This window comes from Podarcis muralis, chromosome 7 (assembly GCF_964188315.1).
Source record: "Podarcis muralis chromosome 7, rPodMur119.hap1.1, whole genome shotgun sequence".
Taxonomy (NCBI): domain Eukaryota; kingdom Metazoa; phylum Chordata; class Lepidosauria; order Squamata; family Lacertidae; genus Podarcis; species Podarcis muralis.
The window spans coordinates 83,524,630-83,543,312 of NC_135661.1; the positions used below are offsets into that span (position 1 = coordinate 83,524,630).

Below are 18,683 nucleotides of genomic sequence, written 5' to 3' on the forward strand. Positions count from 1 at the left end.
TTTGTGAGTTTAGAGAGAGAAGGCGGGTAAGAAATTGCACGGTTAGAAATGCATGGAGTTATGCACGGGGTGGAGAAAGTGGATGGAGGAGAGTTTTCCTCCCTCTTTCATGACACTGAAGCTCTGACCTGGACGTCCATTGAATCTGAATGTTGGAACAGTGGAACTCCCTCCCACACATAGCTGCCAACTTACAGATTTGAAAATAAGGGACCAGCAGCCTCGAAAATAAGGGATCAGCAGCCAAAATAAGGGATTTTGCTTGGCTTATGAGTTCCATCGGCCCTTCCCTGCCCGAGAGGGAGGGAGAGAGATTCTCGCCCACGCCACCCACGAGCCCGGCATGAGGTGGTTGCGGCGGCACTGTGGCCACTGAAACACCGCCCTTCTGCATCCCTCCCCATCCCTTCCTCTTCCTCTTCCTCCTCCCTCAGGCCGCCTCCTCAGCCGCTGCCGCCTCCGGCTTCCCCTGGCAGCGCGACGGAAGTCTCACAAGAGAGGGGCTGTCTGCCCGCCTGCCGCCACCCATCTCCTCACAATGCGCCCCTGAGGGGGAAAAGGGAGAGACGGAGACGCGGCAGCTTGTGTGCGCTCTCTCTCTCGCGGCAGAGGACCCCGATCCGCTGCTTCCCTCCCAAGCTGGGCGAGCATGAAACCCGGGAAATTTAAGGGACATCATCAATCCGGGACAGCAGCGGGACACGGCGCTGGGATAAGGGGGTTTCCCGCCAAATAAGGGACGGTTGACAGCTATGCTCCCACAGGAGAGTGATGGCCACCAACTTGGTTGGCTTTCAAAGAGGACTGGACAAATTCACGGCGGAGGAGAGGGCGACTGACAATGGGGAAGGGGAAGGAGGGTTGGTATTTTAGGTTTTGGGAGAGATATAGGGTTGTTCTTTCTTTAGGGGTGAGGAGAAAATGTGGGGCTGGGGCTGGACTAGATGACCCTTGTGACCCCTTCTGACTCTTCATGATTCTGCAATTCCCTACTCCTGAGGTATATGATAAATCAAAGTATGCAAACATAGGTATGCATGTCCACTGTCAGTTTTGCATGCAGCCACTAGGGGACAGGCTTGCCCCAGTCCATCTGGGCTCTGGAGGGGCCGGGTGCTGGGTGTGGCTGGCAAAGGCCAGGGTGGTGAGTGTGTTTTTCCAACACTGCTAACTGTTTTCACAGGAGTTTGAGGGCTGGCGGATGTTTCCCTTCGGTATTCATGCCGCACCATCCGCCAGCTGGAAGATACAGGCTCCCCACTGTTGCTTAAGTCAAGAGTAATCCCCGTGGCGTCGGGGGGGGGGGGGAGGGGCATTAAACGTAATGCCAGCCACCCCTACAAAACCCACACACACCTCAAAATGTGTGTTTTCTGTTTTGCACCGAAGGAGAAACATGTGAAAGGTACAACTAGTTACAGGGGACAACCAGATGTGTGCATTTTGCAGAAATGGAAGAGATTACTTGGCCTTGCGATACCATAATGTATGGATTATTGCAATCTGACTCATCGCCCCTTACTGGTCCAGAGAGGGAAGGAGACTCCAGACAGATTTTTATTTTATTTTTTGCAATATGTTGCAAGTTTCCTGAGGCCTTTCATTATCTAGAACAGAATCGTGCTCTGTCATAATTGCAGAGACCAGTTGGGTTGACTGCCTGACTAATAATTTGGGACTGAAAGCTTGGAGACTTCACTGGGGGGGGGGGGACTTTTCTATATCTTGCTGCACTGAGGGACAGGACTTAGCATATATCTTCTGTGCAGACTCACATGTGGCTGTTTTATCCCTGTTTTATTTCAGTGTGCTCTTCGATCACCGATGCCTGCATATCTTCCAGTGTGCGGTCTCACAAATCCTGCAAAACTTGGGAGGTGTTGTGAAACTAGCTCACTTTGCAAAGGTTGCCGTCACTCTTGTAGGAAGTCAGACTATCCTCCACCAGGGCCAGGGCCTTCTCAGTGATGGCTCCGACCTGGTGGAATGCTCTGTCCCATGAGACCAGGGCCCTGCTGGATTTAACCTCCTTCCGTTGGGCCTGTAAGACAAAGCTATTCCGCCTGGCCTTTAATTTGAATTCAGCCTGATCTATTATTTCCCTTCTCTTCCCTCCCCCTCCCCCTCCCCTTTTATGAAGATCACCTGCTCTGAGACCCCACAGCTAATTCTCCCCTGGCCTCCTTGATGGCCCAAGTTGGACTAATTCAGCCAGCTAGCCCTGGGGATTATCTAATGCTTATTAGATTCATTTCCCCTAAACTGATTTCTTAACTTTGAATTTGTTATTCATGTTTTTATACTGTATTTTATGCTGCTTTTACAATTAAGTGTTTTAAATTTGTTGTTAGCCGCCCTGAGCCCGGTTTTTGAACTGGGAAGGGCAGGGTATAAAAATATTATTATTATTATTATTATTATTATTATTATTATTGCTCTGCCACTTTGCCTCTGGCCCCGCCCACCATTGCAATGTGGCTCCTGGGAGGTCACTCTGAAGGGAAGGCGGACCCCAGCCTGGAATATGTTCCTCATTCCCAGGTTCCGCTGTATTATTTCTGCTAGAAGTGCGGAAGCTGGCATTCCCTGTGTCCCCTTTAGGCTACACCCTTCCCTCGCTCGGCCGCAGACTTTCCATAGAAGCACGCGCACAAATGTACTTGGCTCCCTCCACCATTTTCTGACTCACCTTTTAAATTCTGACTCACTCCTTTCCCCCCTTTCCTGCCCCAACATCTGTTTTCCACTGACCCCTGAAATGCTCTGGGTCTCGGCTCCGACCTCGTTCGCACCCCTTTTCTATGCGTGGGTAGAACCCAGAGCAAGGGTTAGGATCCGCTCGCTCTCTGTCTCCACTTCTGTTCCAAAATCAAAAGCAGTGACTTGGAAACAGCAGTCAGGGAAGCAGGAGACAGCAGGGTTTAAGAAACAACACAGGAAAGAAGGGAAATCCTTTATTAAGGGGGACCGAATGCTGTGCTGCAAAGAGCAGATTTTCCTAAGCAGGTCGGATGACAACCACTCAATTGGGGTTAGGTGACAATTAATTTCACTGAACCCACTCTCACTTGGTTGGATTCATAATCCAACCCTTATAATCGAAGGTCGAGATCCAGGAATCCTGAGTTCTTTCTACAAAACACTCAGTGTACAGAAGCTGTAAAAGGTAAAGGGACCCCTGACCATTAGGTCCAGTTGCAGACGACTCTGGGGTTGCGGCGCTCATCTCACTTTATTGGCCGAGGGAGCCGGCGTGCAGCTTCCGGGTCATGTGACCAGCATGACTAAGCCGCTTCTGGCAAACCAGAGCAGCGCACGGAAACGCCGTTTACCTTCCCGCCGGAGAGGTACCTATTTATCTACTTGCCCTTTGACGTGCTTTCGAACTGCTAGGATGGCAGGAGCAGGGACCAAACAAAGAGAGCTCACCCTGTTGCGGGGATTCGAACCGCTGACCTTCTGATCGGCAAGCCCTGGGCTCTGTGGTTTAACCCACAGTGCCACCCGCGTCCCGCACAGAAGCTGTAATACACCTTTATTCCAGATATACTGTCCTTTTGAGACTTTGGAGAGACGTCTTCCTTTGAGAGACAGCTTGGCGTGTCAGCTTTGCCTTTGAGCCGGTGACACCAACTGGGCTCAACGTCTTCAGCCCCGACTGGGCCAAGCAAGCTGCGAAAGCACTTCCAGAGACCTTCCACTGCGGGAAGCAGGTCTAAGTGCAGTGGACTCACAACTTGGAGCCGTGAGCACCAAACTCAGTTCCAAAGTCAGCGGAGCACAGCAGAGTATAAACTACACGAACGACGGCTCTGAAGCATAACTTCTTTTATTCTTTTACAGCTACTGCGAAACTAAAATAAACTACTAAAGACTATGGGAGATGCTGGACTGCATGAGTGTTACAGTTGCATAAGCAGTCATCTTATCTCTATACAGATAACACTCAGACTCCTTTAGGCTGGAGCGGAAGAAGCGATGAGCAGATTCCGCCCCCTCCTTTCTGAAACATTGTCAGTAGATTATTGCAATGGGAGGGGGGAAATATCCACATCCTCCCCCTTTTCATGCCAACCATTGCGTTCCTCGCTATTGATTGATTTGCTTGATTCTTTCTTTGACTCATACATATAGCAACTTGCAGTTACTTGCATATTTTGTGAGATGTGTTGCATGATATATAACATCATTTTTAAGCAGCTTATTCGTATATTTTGAATGACATCATAACTGATTATATATTCACTAACAGTTATTAGCCAGTGTGTTGCCTTTTCATTTTTGTAGATCTTTGGAAATTAGCTGGAATCAGCTGATAGTTGTTTTGGGTTTTAGGGTTCACTTTCATTTTTACTGTTCTGAATGTGGTGGAAGCATAAATTGTTTTATGTTGATTGTAGGTAAAAAGGTAAAGGACCCCTAGAAGTCTAATCAAAGGCGACTCTGGGGTTGCGGCGCTCATCTCGCTTTTCAGGCCGAGGAAGCTGGCATTCGTCCACAGACAGCTTTCCAGATCGTGTGGCCAGCAGGACTAAACCACTTCTGGCACAAAGGAAAACTGTGACAGAAGCCAGACCACACGGAAATGCCGTTTACCTTCCTGCTGCAGCGGTATCTATTTATCTACTTGCACTGGCGTGCTTTCGAACTGCTAGGTAGACAGGAGCTGGGACAGAGCAATGGGAGCTCACCCCGTTGCGGGGATTCGAACCACCGACCTTCTGATTGGCAAGCCCATGAGGCTCAGTGGTTTTGATCACACTGTTGTTCTGGGGAAGCGACACAGTTAAAACTGTTCCACTGTATGTAAACCGTCTTAGGAGCTTGAGTTTGTTAGCTGACTGGTACATAAATAGTAGAAATATATTTGTTAGAAACCTGAATAGTGGATTACGCCCCATCTCCTATTTTCCTGCGTGCTTATTGGTCATATGGAGATTCAAATCCATGTTAGTATAAATAGCCTCTGACCTGGTCGCCTATGGCGAATACTGATCACTTCCAAGCAATCAGGCAGAGAACATGGTGGTTCTGGGTGTGGGTGGGCCACAAATGATTAATAATGTGAGAGCAGATGGGTTGCAGAAATTTGTGAAGGCTCCTTATTTTTGCAGACTGATTTGCAGGGCTGGTGTGTGTGTGTGTGTGTGTGCGTGCGTGCGTGCGTGCGTGCGTAATAGCTCTTAAACATAACACTAGGCTTGTTTTTCGTGCATTTAAAAACTTTAATATCTGCTAGAGCCTTTAAATCTTGCTGTGAACCATGTCCACATCCCAATCCAAAAGAGCGCCAGTGATTAAATCATGCCACCTGTAGCGCTCCCATAATGGTTGCGTGCACACCATACGTAAGGCACATTTAAAGCATGCCCACAAAGAATCGTGGGAACCGTAGTTTGCCCACCACAGAACTACAATTCCCAGCACTCTTAACAAGCTGCCGTTCCTGTTCTTTTCTTGTGTGCGCTTTAAATTTATGTGCACGGCCAATGTGTGCGCAGGCCCTCGTTCCCAGTCCTCCCATTGGACATAGCGAAGAACTGGCTGGTCACTGAGCTTGCAATTGCTGGCCTGGTAGCGGTGCAATCCGGAGGGGCCCTCTTGGATTTGTGGAGCCACCAGGGCAGGATATTAGGGCACCTATCCAGAGCTCCACTCAGCAGAATGTGCAGGAGGTCCCCTGAGCTCTGGGTGACGAGGTTATTAAGTCAATAAAGTCATGCAAACTATCGTCTGTAGAGCTGCCCCGTTCAATAGTCTTAAATTAGCAAACCGCACCCACTCTGCCCTCCTTAGTCGGGCAGGGGCTTTGCCCCAGCGCTACCCCCACCGTGGAATCTCCATGTACTGAGCCGTTTGGTACCGCCTGTTCTTTTTGGCACCCGAGAGAGGAATGTGAAAGTTTCCTTTGGCCTGGCGAGGAGTGTTCTGGCTGGGGCCCAGTGGGTGAGTCACAGGCTGGGGACACTTGCCATGCCCTGCCAAATGGAGGGAAAAAAGCTACGTGGGTCTCCAAAATTTCTTCCCTCCCCCATGGCTTTGTACGGGACAAGTCCTGCAGATCTTTGGTTTCTCTCAAGGAAGAGAATGGTGCAGCCGTAGAAAAAAGACACGATGGTCCCTCAAGGGTTAATGGGAACTGTAGCTCTGGGAGGGCTCCGCTACACTTCCCAGGGTTCTTTGGGGAAACAGTGGCAGACTTGGGGTTCTCAAATTTCAGCGGCGCCTTTTGCCTCTGCTCAGGGTTCCATCCTCTCCGCCATGCTTTTTAACATCTATATGAAGCCGCTGGGAGAGATCATCAGGGGGTTTGGGCTGGGTGTTCATCAGTATGCAGATGACACCCAGCTCTACCTCTCTTTTAAATCAGAACCAGTGAAGGTCCTGTGTGAGTGTCTGGAGGCGGTTGGAGGATGGATGGCGGCTAACAGATTGAGGTTGAATCCTGACAAGACAGAAGTACTGTTTTGGGGGGACAGGAGGTGGACGGGTGTGGAGGACTCCCAGGTCCTGAATGGGGTAACTGTGCCCCTGAAGGACCAGGTGCGCAGCCTGAGAGTCATTTTGGACTCGCAGCTGTCCATGGAGGTGCAGGTCAATTCTGTGTCTAGGGCAGCTGTCTCTCAGCTCCATCTGGTATGCAGGCTGATACCCTACCTGCCCGCAGACTGTCTCGCCAGAGTGTTGCATGCTCTGGTTATCTCCCGCTTGGACTACTGCAATGCACTCTGCGTGGGGCTACCTTTGAAGGTGATCTGGAAACTACAACTAATCCAGAATGCGGCAGCTAGACTGGTGACTGGGAGTGGCCGCTGAGACCATATAACACCGTTCCTAAAAGACCTACATTGGCTCTGAGCACAATTCAAAGTGTTGGTGCTGAAATTAAAAGCCCTAAATGGCCTCGGCCCAGTACACCTGAAGGAGCGTCTCCACCCCCATCGTTCTGCCCGGACACTGAGGTCCAGTTCAGAGGACCTTCTGGTGGTTCCCTCCCTGCGAGAAGTGAGGTTACAGGGAACCAGGCAGAGGGCCTTCTCAGTAGTGGTGCCCACCCTGTGGAACGCCCTCCCATCAGATGTCAAGGAAATAAACAACTATCTGACTTTTAGAAGGCATCTGAAGGCAGCCCTGTTAGGGAAGTTTTTAATGTCTGATGTTTTATCGTGTTTTTAATATTCTGTTGGGAGCCGCCCAGAGTGGCTGGGGAAACCCAGCCAGATGGGCGGGGTATTAATAATAATAATAATAATAATAATAATAATAATAATAATAGCTCCTGGGACTCTCCCCAGGCCACAGCTGCTGCACTGTAACATACAAACGTAAGAAACTGAATACCACACTGCTAAACTGTCACACCAATGTGAGGGAATAGCCATAAGCCCTATGCTACACACACATATACAGTGGTACCTCGCAAGACGAATGCCTCGCAAGACAAAAAACTCGCTAGACGAAAGGGTTTTTTGTTTTTTGAGCTGCTTCGCAAGACGATTTTCCCTATGGGCTTGCTTCGCAAGACGGAAATGTCTTGCAAGTTTGTTTCCTTTTTCTTAACACCGTTAATACAGTTGCGACTTGACTTCGAGGAGCAACTCATAGAACGCGGTGTGGTAGCCTTTTTTGAGATTTTTAAAGACTTTGGTGATTTTTGAAGCTTTTCCAAAACTTTCCCGACACCGTGCTTCGCAAGACGAAAAAAATCGCAAGACAAAACTCACGGAACGAATTAATTTCGTCTTGTGAGGCTCCACTGTACACACACACAGCACCAAGATCCCAGGAAAAGCAGGCCAAACTCCGGCTGGTAAATACAACATGTTTTATTTAGGCTGAAATGCTGTTACAGTGACAAAGGCACATTGCGGAAGCAGCAGGGGGTCCTCTGCACACCTGGGTCTCCCAAGGAAGTGCATCAAGACCAGCAGAGGGGTCTCAGTGAAGACAGTTGGTTCCTAAGATTTCCCCACCACCACCTGGAATCAAACTTCTCGCCTCGATCCTGAGGTTTGACGTGGAGCTGTCTGTCTTCCCTTTACATCCCAGGGGACGGGGCAGCTCTGCTGGTGCAAAATCCTGGGATGCAGATCAGCTTTTGCCTCTGCAGTAAAGTGATTGGGAATGACCTTGTAAATACAGGGGTGCTGGGAAAAGTCTGGAAGCAGAACAAACTGGGTGAAACGGTGTATATGCACACACATAAGGATATTCATATTTTGTATAGGTGGCTTGCATCCTCTATTCTGGGTGCAGAGTTTGGAGTCTGTGCTTAAAATGCCAACATCTGCAACCAAAAACGGGGTGACAGCCCTGCCTACAGAATGGGGAACCCACAGCTTCACCAGTGGGCTAAGGGGTTCTCTAAGAGCACTCTAGGGATCTGTTAGGTGCCACACAGCTTCCGCCAGAACCAGGCCACCTGAATGTCAGCTACACGCTCTCTGCTCCCTGTCTGTTTCACCCAATCCAGAAATCTCCAAAGTCAGCATCAAGTCACTCCTAAAGCAAACGGCAAGCTAACTCGGCAGATACAGGTAAATGCTGCTGTTTCAATGTGAAATAATACGCCCATGGCTTCTGCAATAGTAACAATAAGGCTGAATGGAGCGAACGAACAAGCTGGAGTGTGCAGCTGGAATACAGTGAAAGAGGGAGGGATCTGAGCCCAGCAGGTATACATGAAGCAATGCAGATGGAATAAAAGTGACAGCTATTCCCTACACACAGTGCTGACATGAGAACAAACTTGACCTGAAACAGTGCTACTGCAAAAACACAGCTGGAGAGGCCGGGAAGCAGATTTGAACTCCACGACTACTGGCAAAAGTTTGTTGACAAAGTAATGTAATGAATGAACGGAATGTTGTTTGTGTCGCACCCAAAGGATGACATGCCAGCAAAGGATTTTCTGCCCAACAAAGAGCTACGCATCTGAGAACCTCTCGATTCTTTGGTGTACTTGTTTTAAAGCAAGTTGCTAGACCTCATGGATTTGGATAAATGCTTGGAAACTTTTCCAAGTTTCTTCGCCTCCTGATGTTCTTTCTCATCCCTCTAACATACAGTGGTACCTCGGGCTACAGATGCTTCGGGTTGCAAACTCCGCTAACCAGTAAGTGGTTGCTCCAGGTTAAGAACTTTGCCCCAGGATAAGAACGGAAATCCTGTGCCAGCGGTGCAGTGGCAGTGGGAGGCCCCATTAGCAAAAGCATGCCTCAGGTTAAGAACCGTTTCAGGTTAAGAACGGACCTCTGGAACGAATTACCGTAAGTTCTTAACCCGAGGTACCACTGTACTTCTTTTGAACTCCAATGATTTGGGAGGGAGGGAAAAAATCAATTAGCAGGAGGAAAAAGTATGAAAGCATATACAAATCTACATCATTAGAAACTTGCAGAGAAGACTTGTTATGTTGAAGCGATATGTGGAATCGATGTCACCTCTGAACCTCATTCCCACAACACTTCCCACAGAACCAGACATCTTTCTCATAAGAACCACGTAAATTGTAAATAGCCCCCTCTAACCACTAATGATCACGCACATTCTGTGACATCACAGCAGCTCAGCCAAGGTACTTGAGGGGGCTCGCAGACAGCTGACAGCCAATATTTAGGTCAAGGGGGGACAACCTTTCAATATCAGACCACCTACATGTTTAATTGCAGCACAGGAAAAACAACCCAGGAGCTCTGGCTCAAAGGTCTAAAGATTTGGATAACACTGCAGGGACAAGCATCCTTTACAATTCCTGTAATAGTTGTAAAGATATTATAACGTTGAAGGGTTGCTCACCCATGGCGTAAGCTCTTCAGTGTGTGGCGCAATATATTCCAAAGACTGAATGTACAAATCTTTAATTTTCAACATGGAACAATCACAGCCCTGCCAGGGAGTGCTTCACAGCCTCCGGAGAACCATTGTGGAGTTAGCTGCCAAGCTGCTCTGCAGCACCTAAGAAAGAGGATGGCGAACCATGCATCCCTTACTTGTCTCTATGGCCGGTTCTCCGGTTTTAGTCCTACTGAATCAGACGCAGAGGCCACGTCTACACGACAGGCTTGAACTGGTTTACCAGTCACTTCCTCTCCCCCTGGGAACTGCAGGTTTGCAACAGGATCTTTAAGCAGATAATTCTCAGCACCCTAAGCAAGTGACAACCCGCAGCGTCCTTTGCAGGGAAGCCAGGATAGTAGAAACCCCAACAACCCAAAGCAGGTATATGTTCATTATGACATGCTCCCAGGTCAAAAGGAGCATCTTGGAAGCATCAAGAGTGGGCAGAACACTGCTTTGGTCTTCTCAGCAAGGGAAAAGGCTTGCAGAGGTGCATGGCATGGGGGTGAGGTCTGGACAGAATTACCAAAGAGGGCCCTCGGATCAGAGCTAGCACCAAAGGGCAGGCTTCCTATCAGTTGCAGAAGAGATCCAGGGTGCTGCTTGGGTAGAAATGCAGCTATGATGCCTTGTAAGAGGGTGAGCCTAAGGCACAGTGTTAGGATAATATAAATGCAAAACTCTGGCACTGCTAATGCACAGATTGAGGACCAAACAAGACAGAAAATTTTATTGCATGAAAGCAATTAATGCGCATGGTTTTCGTTACATAAAAAGCTGGTGGTGGTGGTGGGGAAGTGGGCTGGAGGGGAGCGCGATAAAAAGCTGAGGCTGGGGTGGGTGGGGCTGCTCAGGCTTCCCAATGGATGGAATTTACACAAGAGCCTTGTGGCACCTTAAAGGTAAAGGGACCCCTGATCATTAGGTCCAGTCGTGGCCGACTCTGGGGTTGCGGCGCTCATCTCGCTTTATTGGCCGAGGGAGCCGGCGTACAGCTTCCAGGTCATGTGGCCGGCATGACTAAGTCGCTTCTGGTGAACCAGAGCAGCACACAGAAATGCTGTTTACCTTCCCGCCGGAGCGGTACCTATTTATTTACTTGCACTTTGATGTGCTTTCAAACTGCTAGGTTGGCAGGAGCAGGGACTGAGCAACGGGAGCTCACCCCGTCGCCGGGATTCGAACCGCCGACCTTCTGATCTGCAAGTCCTAGGCTCTGTGGTTTAACCCACAGCGCCACCCGCGTCCCTTAGAGACTCACAAATTCATGATTCCAGAAAGGCTTGTGCCATAACATTAGTTGGTCTTAAAGTGTGGTGCAATATTCTGCCTTTGCTTTTGGTGCGACAGATGGGTAACTCAGACAGCCCTCTCAAAACCGCAACACAAAAACCCCGTGCTATGTTAATTGCATAACTGCAGCCATCGCCAACCTGGTGCCCTCCGGATGTTTTGGACTACAACTCCCACCAGGCCAAGCCAGCGCAGTTCTTTTGCAAGCAACTCCCCCCAATATAAATAAGTCTTGTGTGTTAATTTCAGCAATATATGCATTTCTATGCAGCCTCTCTGCTAACACATTCATCTTTTTATTTGGCTATAGAACAGAAAAGTGCAAATTTCAAAGGGTGGCTGCGTTTTCGGTTTGCATATTGTTTTGGGGCATGCGGATTAGGTAGGTAAATTCATCTTTAAGTGCAAGCTGAAGCAGATTGCTCCCCGGTTCCTAATTTCGGCTGCCTTAGTCCAATGTAAGCCTCAAGCCATACACTGCCCATCTGGACATCAGCCCTTATTCAACTTTCTCAACCACCTCACCCTTGCAAATGGATGGAGATCTTCTTGGCTGTGAGGTCAACCCAGGCCTTTGGCCAGTAGAAAAAACATGATGTTTGGAGGAAGCTAAATCCCAGGAGGCTTGGGGTGTGGCCTCCAGCAGTATTCAGGCCTAGGAATGGAGGCTATTTCAGTAGTCAGCACAAACAGGCAGCCAGAGCAATTGGGGGGTGGTTTCTCAAAAGCCAGCAGAGGCTTTTGAGGAGTGGATGGGACGGCAGCAACTTCCTCACCGTGTCGCAGGCCTCTGTAAGGAACAACCCTACTTGAGCCCAGAGAAGACTCCAAGGCATTTGGTTTTCTGAGACAGAGAAAACAGAGTGGCAGCCTCCCTCAGGCATGACAAAATGTTTAACGACAAACGGAGCAAATGACAACGCCTTTCAGTGGTACCCACCCGAAATATGGCCTGTGAACGTGAAGGCCAGGTTTCCGCCTCTTGCCTACTGGTAGGGCCGGCTCTGGCTTGAACCCAGCAAACGTGGGCTGAAGCAGAGCTTGCTAAGAGGATCAGAAGACTCCTGCTGGATCAGGTCAGTGGGCCATCTTGGGTTCACAGTGGCCAACCGGATGCCGATTTGGGAGGTGGCAACAGCCACAATGGCTGATGGGGATGGATGGCATTATCATCCATGAATTTGTCTACTCCGCTTTTAAAGCCACGCAGGTTGGTGACCTTCGCCACCTCTTTTGTTCCTGTGTAGGAGCTTCCACCCCATATCCCCCATAACACCCCATAACACTTGGGAAGGGTCTCCTAAGAAGCTCTTGCTTCTGCCAACGTCTTCCCAGAAGGTGGCGTGGTTGGGGAAAATGCCTGTTGCATTGAGGCGAGCGCTCTTAATCCCGTCTCCAGGTGGAAGACGCTTTTGCCTCCCTGGTCTGCAAAGAGGGCCATCTCAAAGGCTGGATTTGAAAGGCCGCCACCTCAAGCATTCTCTGCCGCCCGGGGGGCCTGGTGCCAGGAGGCACTTCCAACATCTGCTGGTCTCCTGCTGGCCCACCTCTCCTTGTTTTCCCTGAGGATTTTGCACATTCCGGGCAGGTTCTCGCTGTGAAGGGCACCCCTCCAATGGGAAGTAAGGGAGTTCTTGTAACTTGGTTTATCTATCTAGCCCATGGTTTCTACTTTGCTTTCCCAAGCCAACAAAACACCCAAGGCATAATTTTCACTTGCGAGGATGGAAAAGAAACCCAGGCAAAGCTCTCTTCTACCACCAACACTATCTGTGAAATGACAAGCGCCATCCATTTCTTTAGCCTCACCTGGAAATGCCGGGGACCTTCTGCATGCAAAGCAGGTTCCTTACCACTGAGCTACAGCCCTTCCCTAGAGGGTCCTGTACTCTGGGCATGTAAAGCTTGCTAGGTGAGCATTCATTCTGTGAACCTTGCTCAAAAAAGTGGACACTGTAGTTGAACCAAGCTTACTGATGGCAGGGTCAATGAATACTCTCTCCCTGATTTCTTTAAAGGCTTCCTGGTCAGGTTTGCACGTGGACCTGAGTGTGGACTGATGTTTTGCCGGTCTTCCTTCACCCCTGCCTCATGTCACCCCCCCAGCCTGACTGATGGAGTCCGGCAAGGAGTAATGGCGGCAGCAACGCCACCAAGGAAACCTTCGACCGTCGCTGTCCATAAGGCCCTGCCGGAATAATGTCCCCGAGCAGCCTTGAGATGTCCAGCTAGGGAAGTTCAACGTAGAGAAGGTTTCTAATGGAGCCAGAGGAATGAGAAGGGCACAGCTTGGAGGCTGAGCTGGCAACAAGGCCAAGACCCAGTGAAAAAAGGTCAGGATTCTTGGGTCAAGGTTCTCTTCGTTTGCGAGCGGCAAGAGAACAGTCCAAGGCTGGTGCCGAGAAAGCAGGTAGCTCAAGTGTGAGATAACTATTGCCGCATTGCTGCAGGAAGCCCTTTTTTTGAGAAAGGAAGACCTCCTGGGAAAGTCTGGCGCGAGTGAAGGCCAACAGCCACAGGCCCAACTAGGCCTGGGAGAAGGAAGTGGAAACCTGGACCATGAGACCAACTGAAGTAGTTGAAATGATGCTTGGAGGACTAAGGCCTACGTGAGGAACTGAAGCCTGCTGGAGTGGACTGGAACTTTTCTAGTTTTCTTTTGAGTCCAGTAGGGATGACGAAGAGGGCAGAAGTGGTGACTGGCTTGAAGGAGGGAGCAGGAAGCAGGATCTGCCATGCTGTGCGGGAACGAGGCCTTCACGAGGGCTTTGAGCCAGATAGGGGTGGAAAATGAAAAGTCGGAGCCAAACCAGGGCCTACTGGAGCAGTTCAAGCCTTGGCGTAGGAATGGAGGCCAGCTTGGGGAGGTTCCTTACTCCGCCGACCCCTTCTGCCGACGCTTGGAGGGTGGCACCAGGTGGCGGGGCAGGTCGGAGGGCAGGCCGTGGCCCTCCAGCTTGACCTCAATGAGGTGGCTGGCAAGAGCAAACTCCTCGTCGTCCAGCATGCCGTCGCGGTCGACGTCGCTGAGCTTCCAGATCTTGCCGAGGACGGAGTTGGGCAGCTTGGTGGTGACCATCCAGTTCTTGGCTTTGGTGCCGCTCAGCTTGCCGTCCATAGGGGACAGGTTGTAGAAGATCTCGTCGTATTTGGGCTTGTCCTTGGTCACCACCCACTCGTCGTCGTCCATGCCCTCGTAGGCCCCCTCGGTCGCTCCTTCGATGAAGGGGCCGTTGCGGGTGCCCTCGAAGGCACCGCCGTGCACGATCTGCTCGGGGACCTCCACCTCCTCCTGGCGCAGGAGGGGCATCAGCTTGGCAATGTCCAGCGTCAGCAGCTCGTCCAAAGCATCCACCATGCGCGGCTTCAGCCCGTGGAATTTGGTGAAGTCGTGCACCATGAGCATCTCCTAGAAAGAATTGGGAGAGGAGGAAGTGGCATAGCTCATGGGACTAGCCCTGTGGCACTCCTGCCTGCTTGAATACAATGCTATATTCTATATACATTAAGTGATGCTGAACCACCCGAAGCTGGGTGACAGGAGCGAGCCAGGAGTAAATCACACTGAGCAAGTTGGAGTTAAAGGTAAAGGTACCCCTGACCGTTAGGTCCAGTCATGACTGACTCTGGGGTTGCGGCGCTCATCTTGCTTTATTGGCCGAGGGAGCCGGAGTACAGCTTCTGGGTCATGTGGCCAGCATGACTAAGCTGCTTCTGGCGAACCAGAGCAGCGCACGGAAACGCCATTTACCTTCCCGCCAGAGTGGTACCTATTTATCTACTTGCACTTTGACGTGCTTTCGAACTGCTAGGTTTGGGACTGAGCAATGGGAGCTCACCCCGTCGCGGGGATTCAAACTGCCAACCTTCTGATCAGCAAGTCCTAGGCTCTGTGGTTCAACCCACAGCGCCACCCGCATCCCTTAAGTTGGAGTTAACTATTAGCAAAAACAGGATCTGCACAGGAGTGCCAGTAGGTCTCCAGTAGGTCTTGCCCACATGAAGCAGTTGCTGAGAGTGAAGGCCTTCTCACAGCTGCCTAAGTCCCCTCCTCTCCTGGTCTTTCCCCAAGCAATCTGAGACTGTGCCTGCATGAAGCTAACTTCTCCTCTGCCCTCTTCATGCCTCTTCTGGTTCTGGGAGACCAGGAGGGGAGCTTGTTGCAGGAGGAGGAGGAGACCCCCTGGCTTCTTCAACAGCCTGACACATCTCTGCCTCTCCAGCCTCTGCTTCTGCCTCTGATTCTGGACTGCTCTCTGCCACAGCCTCTTCCCGCTCACTAAACCCTGTTACCTCTTCAGCTCCCCACACCTCCTCTTCCCTGTCTTCTCCCTCAGGCCACTCATTGTCATCCCCTGGCTCTGAGCCTTCTTCCCCTGGTGGTTCCCCAGCTGGTGCCTCCCTCTACTTCTCTGCATCCAAGCAGCCCATGACACTAGGTGTGCCTGCACACCACCACCAACATTGGAAGGGACATTGATTCCCTACCGCTGATCCTGAGGTGAGGACCATGGCAAAAAAGTAAAGGAGATGGGATCTGGTACAGTACAGGGAAACCTTTGTTGTTTTGCCTATCATGGCTGCTTCAGATGAGTGCGATGGGAGACAAGGAAACTGCCCTCACCTGCATCTTGTTGCAGTCGGGGAAATCGCCCGGCGAGATGTGATGCTCAAGTTGGATCTTGGCGAAGATGACGGGCAGCTTGGCAATCAGCGCTTTCTTCTTGTTGTCCTTGCCAAAAACGGACGGCATCTCTCTCTTCAGGTGGCTGATGATGTGAGCATGCACCTGGGTGGACCGAAGCAGCAGGTTATGAAGATCGGCTCTTAAGAGCAGCACGTGTGTCTGTCAGGCCACATTCAACGGCCTCGGCCCAGTATACCTGAAGGAGGGTCTCCACCCCCATTGCTCAGCCTGGACACTGAGGTATGGCTCTGAGGGCCTTCTGGCAGTTTCCTCACTGTGAGAAGTGAGGTTACAGGGAACCAGGCAGAGGGCCTGCCCTGTGGAAAACCCTCCCGTCAAATGTCGAGGACATAAACAGCTACACAACTTTCTGGAGACATCTGAAGGCAGCCTGTATCGGGAAATTTTTAATATTGAATGTTTGGCTGTGTTTTTACATTGTGCAAGCTGCCCAGAGTGGCTGGGGCAACCCAGTCAGATTGGCAGGCTATAAGTAAATAATAATAATAATAATAATAATAATAATAATAATAGTAATAATAGTAATAATATGAATGCATTGGATACTGCTCATCGAAATTAATGGGAGCTGTGCCTATTTTGATGGGTCTGCTCTGACTAATCTTGGATACAACCCCCCTGTTCAGGATGAAAGTTAAGATATCGGCTACTTTTAAAATGAGGCTGCATCTTAAATTGCATTTTAACCTGTATTTTAAATTGTCCTCCCCCATTATTTTTTTATTGGTGATTTTATTGGTGTTAGCGGCCCTGAGCCCAGCTCTGGCTGGGGAGGACGGGGTATAAATAAAATTTATTATTATTATTATTATTATTATTATTATTATTATTATTATTAAGTGCTGAGTGAGTATCTTGTAGCTTTTTTCTGTTCCTTCTTTCTTCGGTATCTTTCTTTTCTTTATTTCCTATGTATTAGTTTGGGTTTTCCTCCCCTATTGTAATGTGGAAACTTCAATATATTTTTTTCCAAAAAAAAAGATACAGACCCTCACCCCCCGCTCTTTGCTCACCACTGGTTGCAAGGCTGGTCCAAGCTTTTTGGCCACCTGAGGCTAAGGACAAGATAGCGCTGCCTCCTATTCCATGCTCAAAAGCTGATCAAGCTGGTAGGGGGAGGTTCCTTCAGCACTGATGACAGGAACCTGTCCTCCACCACACCTGAGGGTTGCAGGCTGCCTTAGGGCAAGCAGGGCAGGCTTGGCAGCACACACCTAGTGACTGCCCTCCAACATTGTTTAGCTGTGCACACACACACACTGGCATCTGCCGTCTTACTCTGACGAACGGTAGGGCCGGCCCTGAGTGGCTGAGCTGTCGTGATGTCATGGAATGTCCGCAGGCCCTCCAAGTGGGGAGCATGGAGACAAGCAAAAGGTTAAGTGATGTCAGGCAGAGCATTTCGGTGCTGAAGAAAGAGGAAGAGGATGCAGAAAGAAGTCAAGGCAGCTAGGTGGGGAAAGAAAGACGTGCCAAAGCAGATATCCTGGACTTGTGCTAGGCAGGGTGTTCTTTCCAGGAAAAGGTGTTTTTACAGGGCCAGGAAGCTTGAGATGGTAGAAGTCACCGACCACTTTTGAATGCTACCTTCAGGCTTCCAGCAAAAGCGTTACCAGCTTTCCCCAACTTGGTGCACATGAAAACTGACCGTGTTCCTTCCAGGACTTGAGCGATGCAGCACTGAAGAAGATTCTAGCATTCGAGAGCAGCCTAAAGCAGGCTTTGCAGTTCTGGACTTCTGGCTAGAAGATGGATTCCCTGGGCTCGCTTCCCCAACCACCGGCGGGATTTATGGCTCAGGACTTTCCTGTGCGAAGCAGCGCAGCTCATTGTCTGGAGAATAAGGAAATCTCCGCGTCGTTGGCACGGCTCATCGACCCTTGAGGTGGCAGCCAAGCTGGAGCGGCTGACGTCTGGGGCGTGAGAAGGCTCAGAAGCCCAGGCAAGACAGGATGCAGGGGTTGCGGGAGAGAGATGAGCAGAGGAAACGTCCGCAAAGAGGGAGCCAGGAGCCAGGTTATAAATCCTGTCCTGGGCCTCTGATGAGAAATGGATAAAGTGAGTGTCCTTTCTAATTGTGCTACCTTGATGATTTGTGCTAGTGATGCATGGAAGTGAAGTGAGAGCTGGACCATCAAGAAGGCTGATCGCCGAAGAATCGATGCTTTTGAATTATGGTGCTGGAGGAGACTCTTGAGAGTCCCATGGACTGCAAGAAGATCAAACCTATCCATTCTGCAGGAAATCAGCCCTGAGTGCTCACTGGAAGGACAGATCGTGAAGCTGAGGCTCCAAGACTTTGGCCACCTCATGAGGAGAGAAGACTCCCTGGAAAAGACCCTGATGTTGGGGAAGATGGAGGGCACAAGGAGAAGGGGACGACAGAGGATGAGATGGTGGGACAGTGTTCTCGAAGCTACCAGCATGAGTTTGACCAAACTGAGGGAGGCAGTGTAAGACAGGAGTCCCTGGTGTGCTCTGGTCCATGGGATCACGAAGAGGCGGACACGACTAAACGACTAAACAACAACAACAACAACGATGATTTGTGCTCATGGTGGTGTGAGAGGGCAGTTATAACGTCACCCCATTTCAATGCTATTTCAGCCTTCGATCTTTAGCGGGAAGAGTCCTGCATTGCAGGGGGTTGGACTAAATGACCCTCATGGTCCTTTTCAGCTCCACAATTCTATGAAATCTGTTGACTGAGCATTCATCCTGATTTAGTTTGCAGGGAAGGGATTTTAATAGCTGCAGACGCACCGCAAAGTTAAAGCACATGGGCTCTCCTGCAAAGGATATTGGGCCCTACAATTCTCAGCAGCCTAGTATGCGCCGAGGA

The 18,683-nt window shown here is 50.1% G+C and overlaps 1 protein-coding gene across 1 annotated transcript in view; it reads right to left on the bottom strand.

Moving 5' to 3' along the window:
* Positions 1 to 7,808: 7,808 nt before the first annotated feature.
* The window catches only part of EHD2 (EH domain containing 2), a 47,746-nt gene continuing 36,871 nt past the window's right edge, over positions 7,809 to 18,683 (bottom strand). Inside the window, exons 4-5 of the mRNA XM_077932278.1 lie at positions 15,758 to 15,922; positions 7,809 to 14,542 (exon numbers count right to left, since the gene is read on the bottom strand). Of these exons, the coding sequence (XP_077788404.1) occupies positions 14,006 to 14,542; positions 15,758 to 15,922 (702 nt within the window). The 3' untranslated portion in view covers positions 7,809 to 14,005. The remainder of the gene's footprint in view (positions 14,543 to 15,757; positions 15,923 to 18,683) is intronic.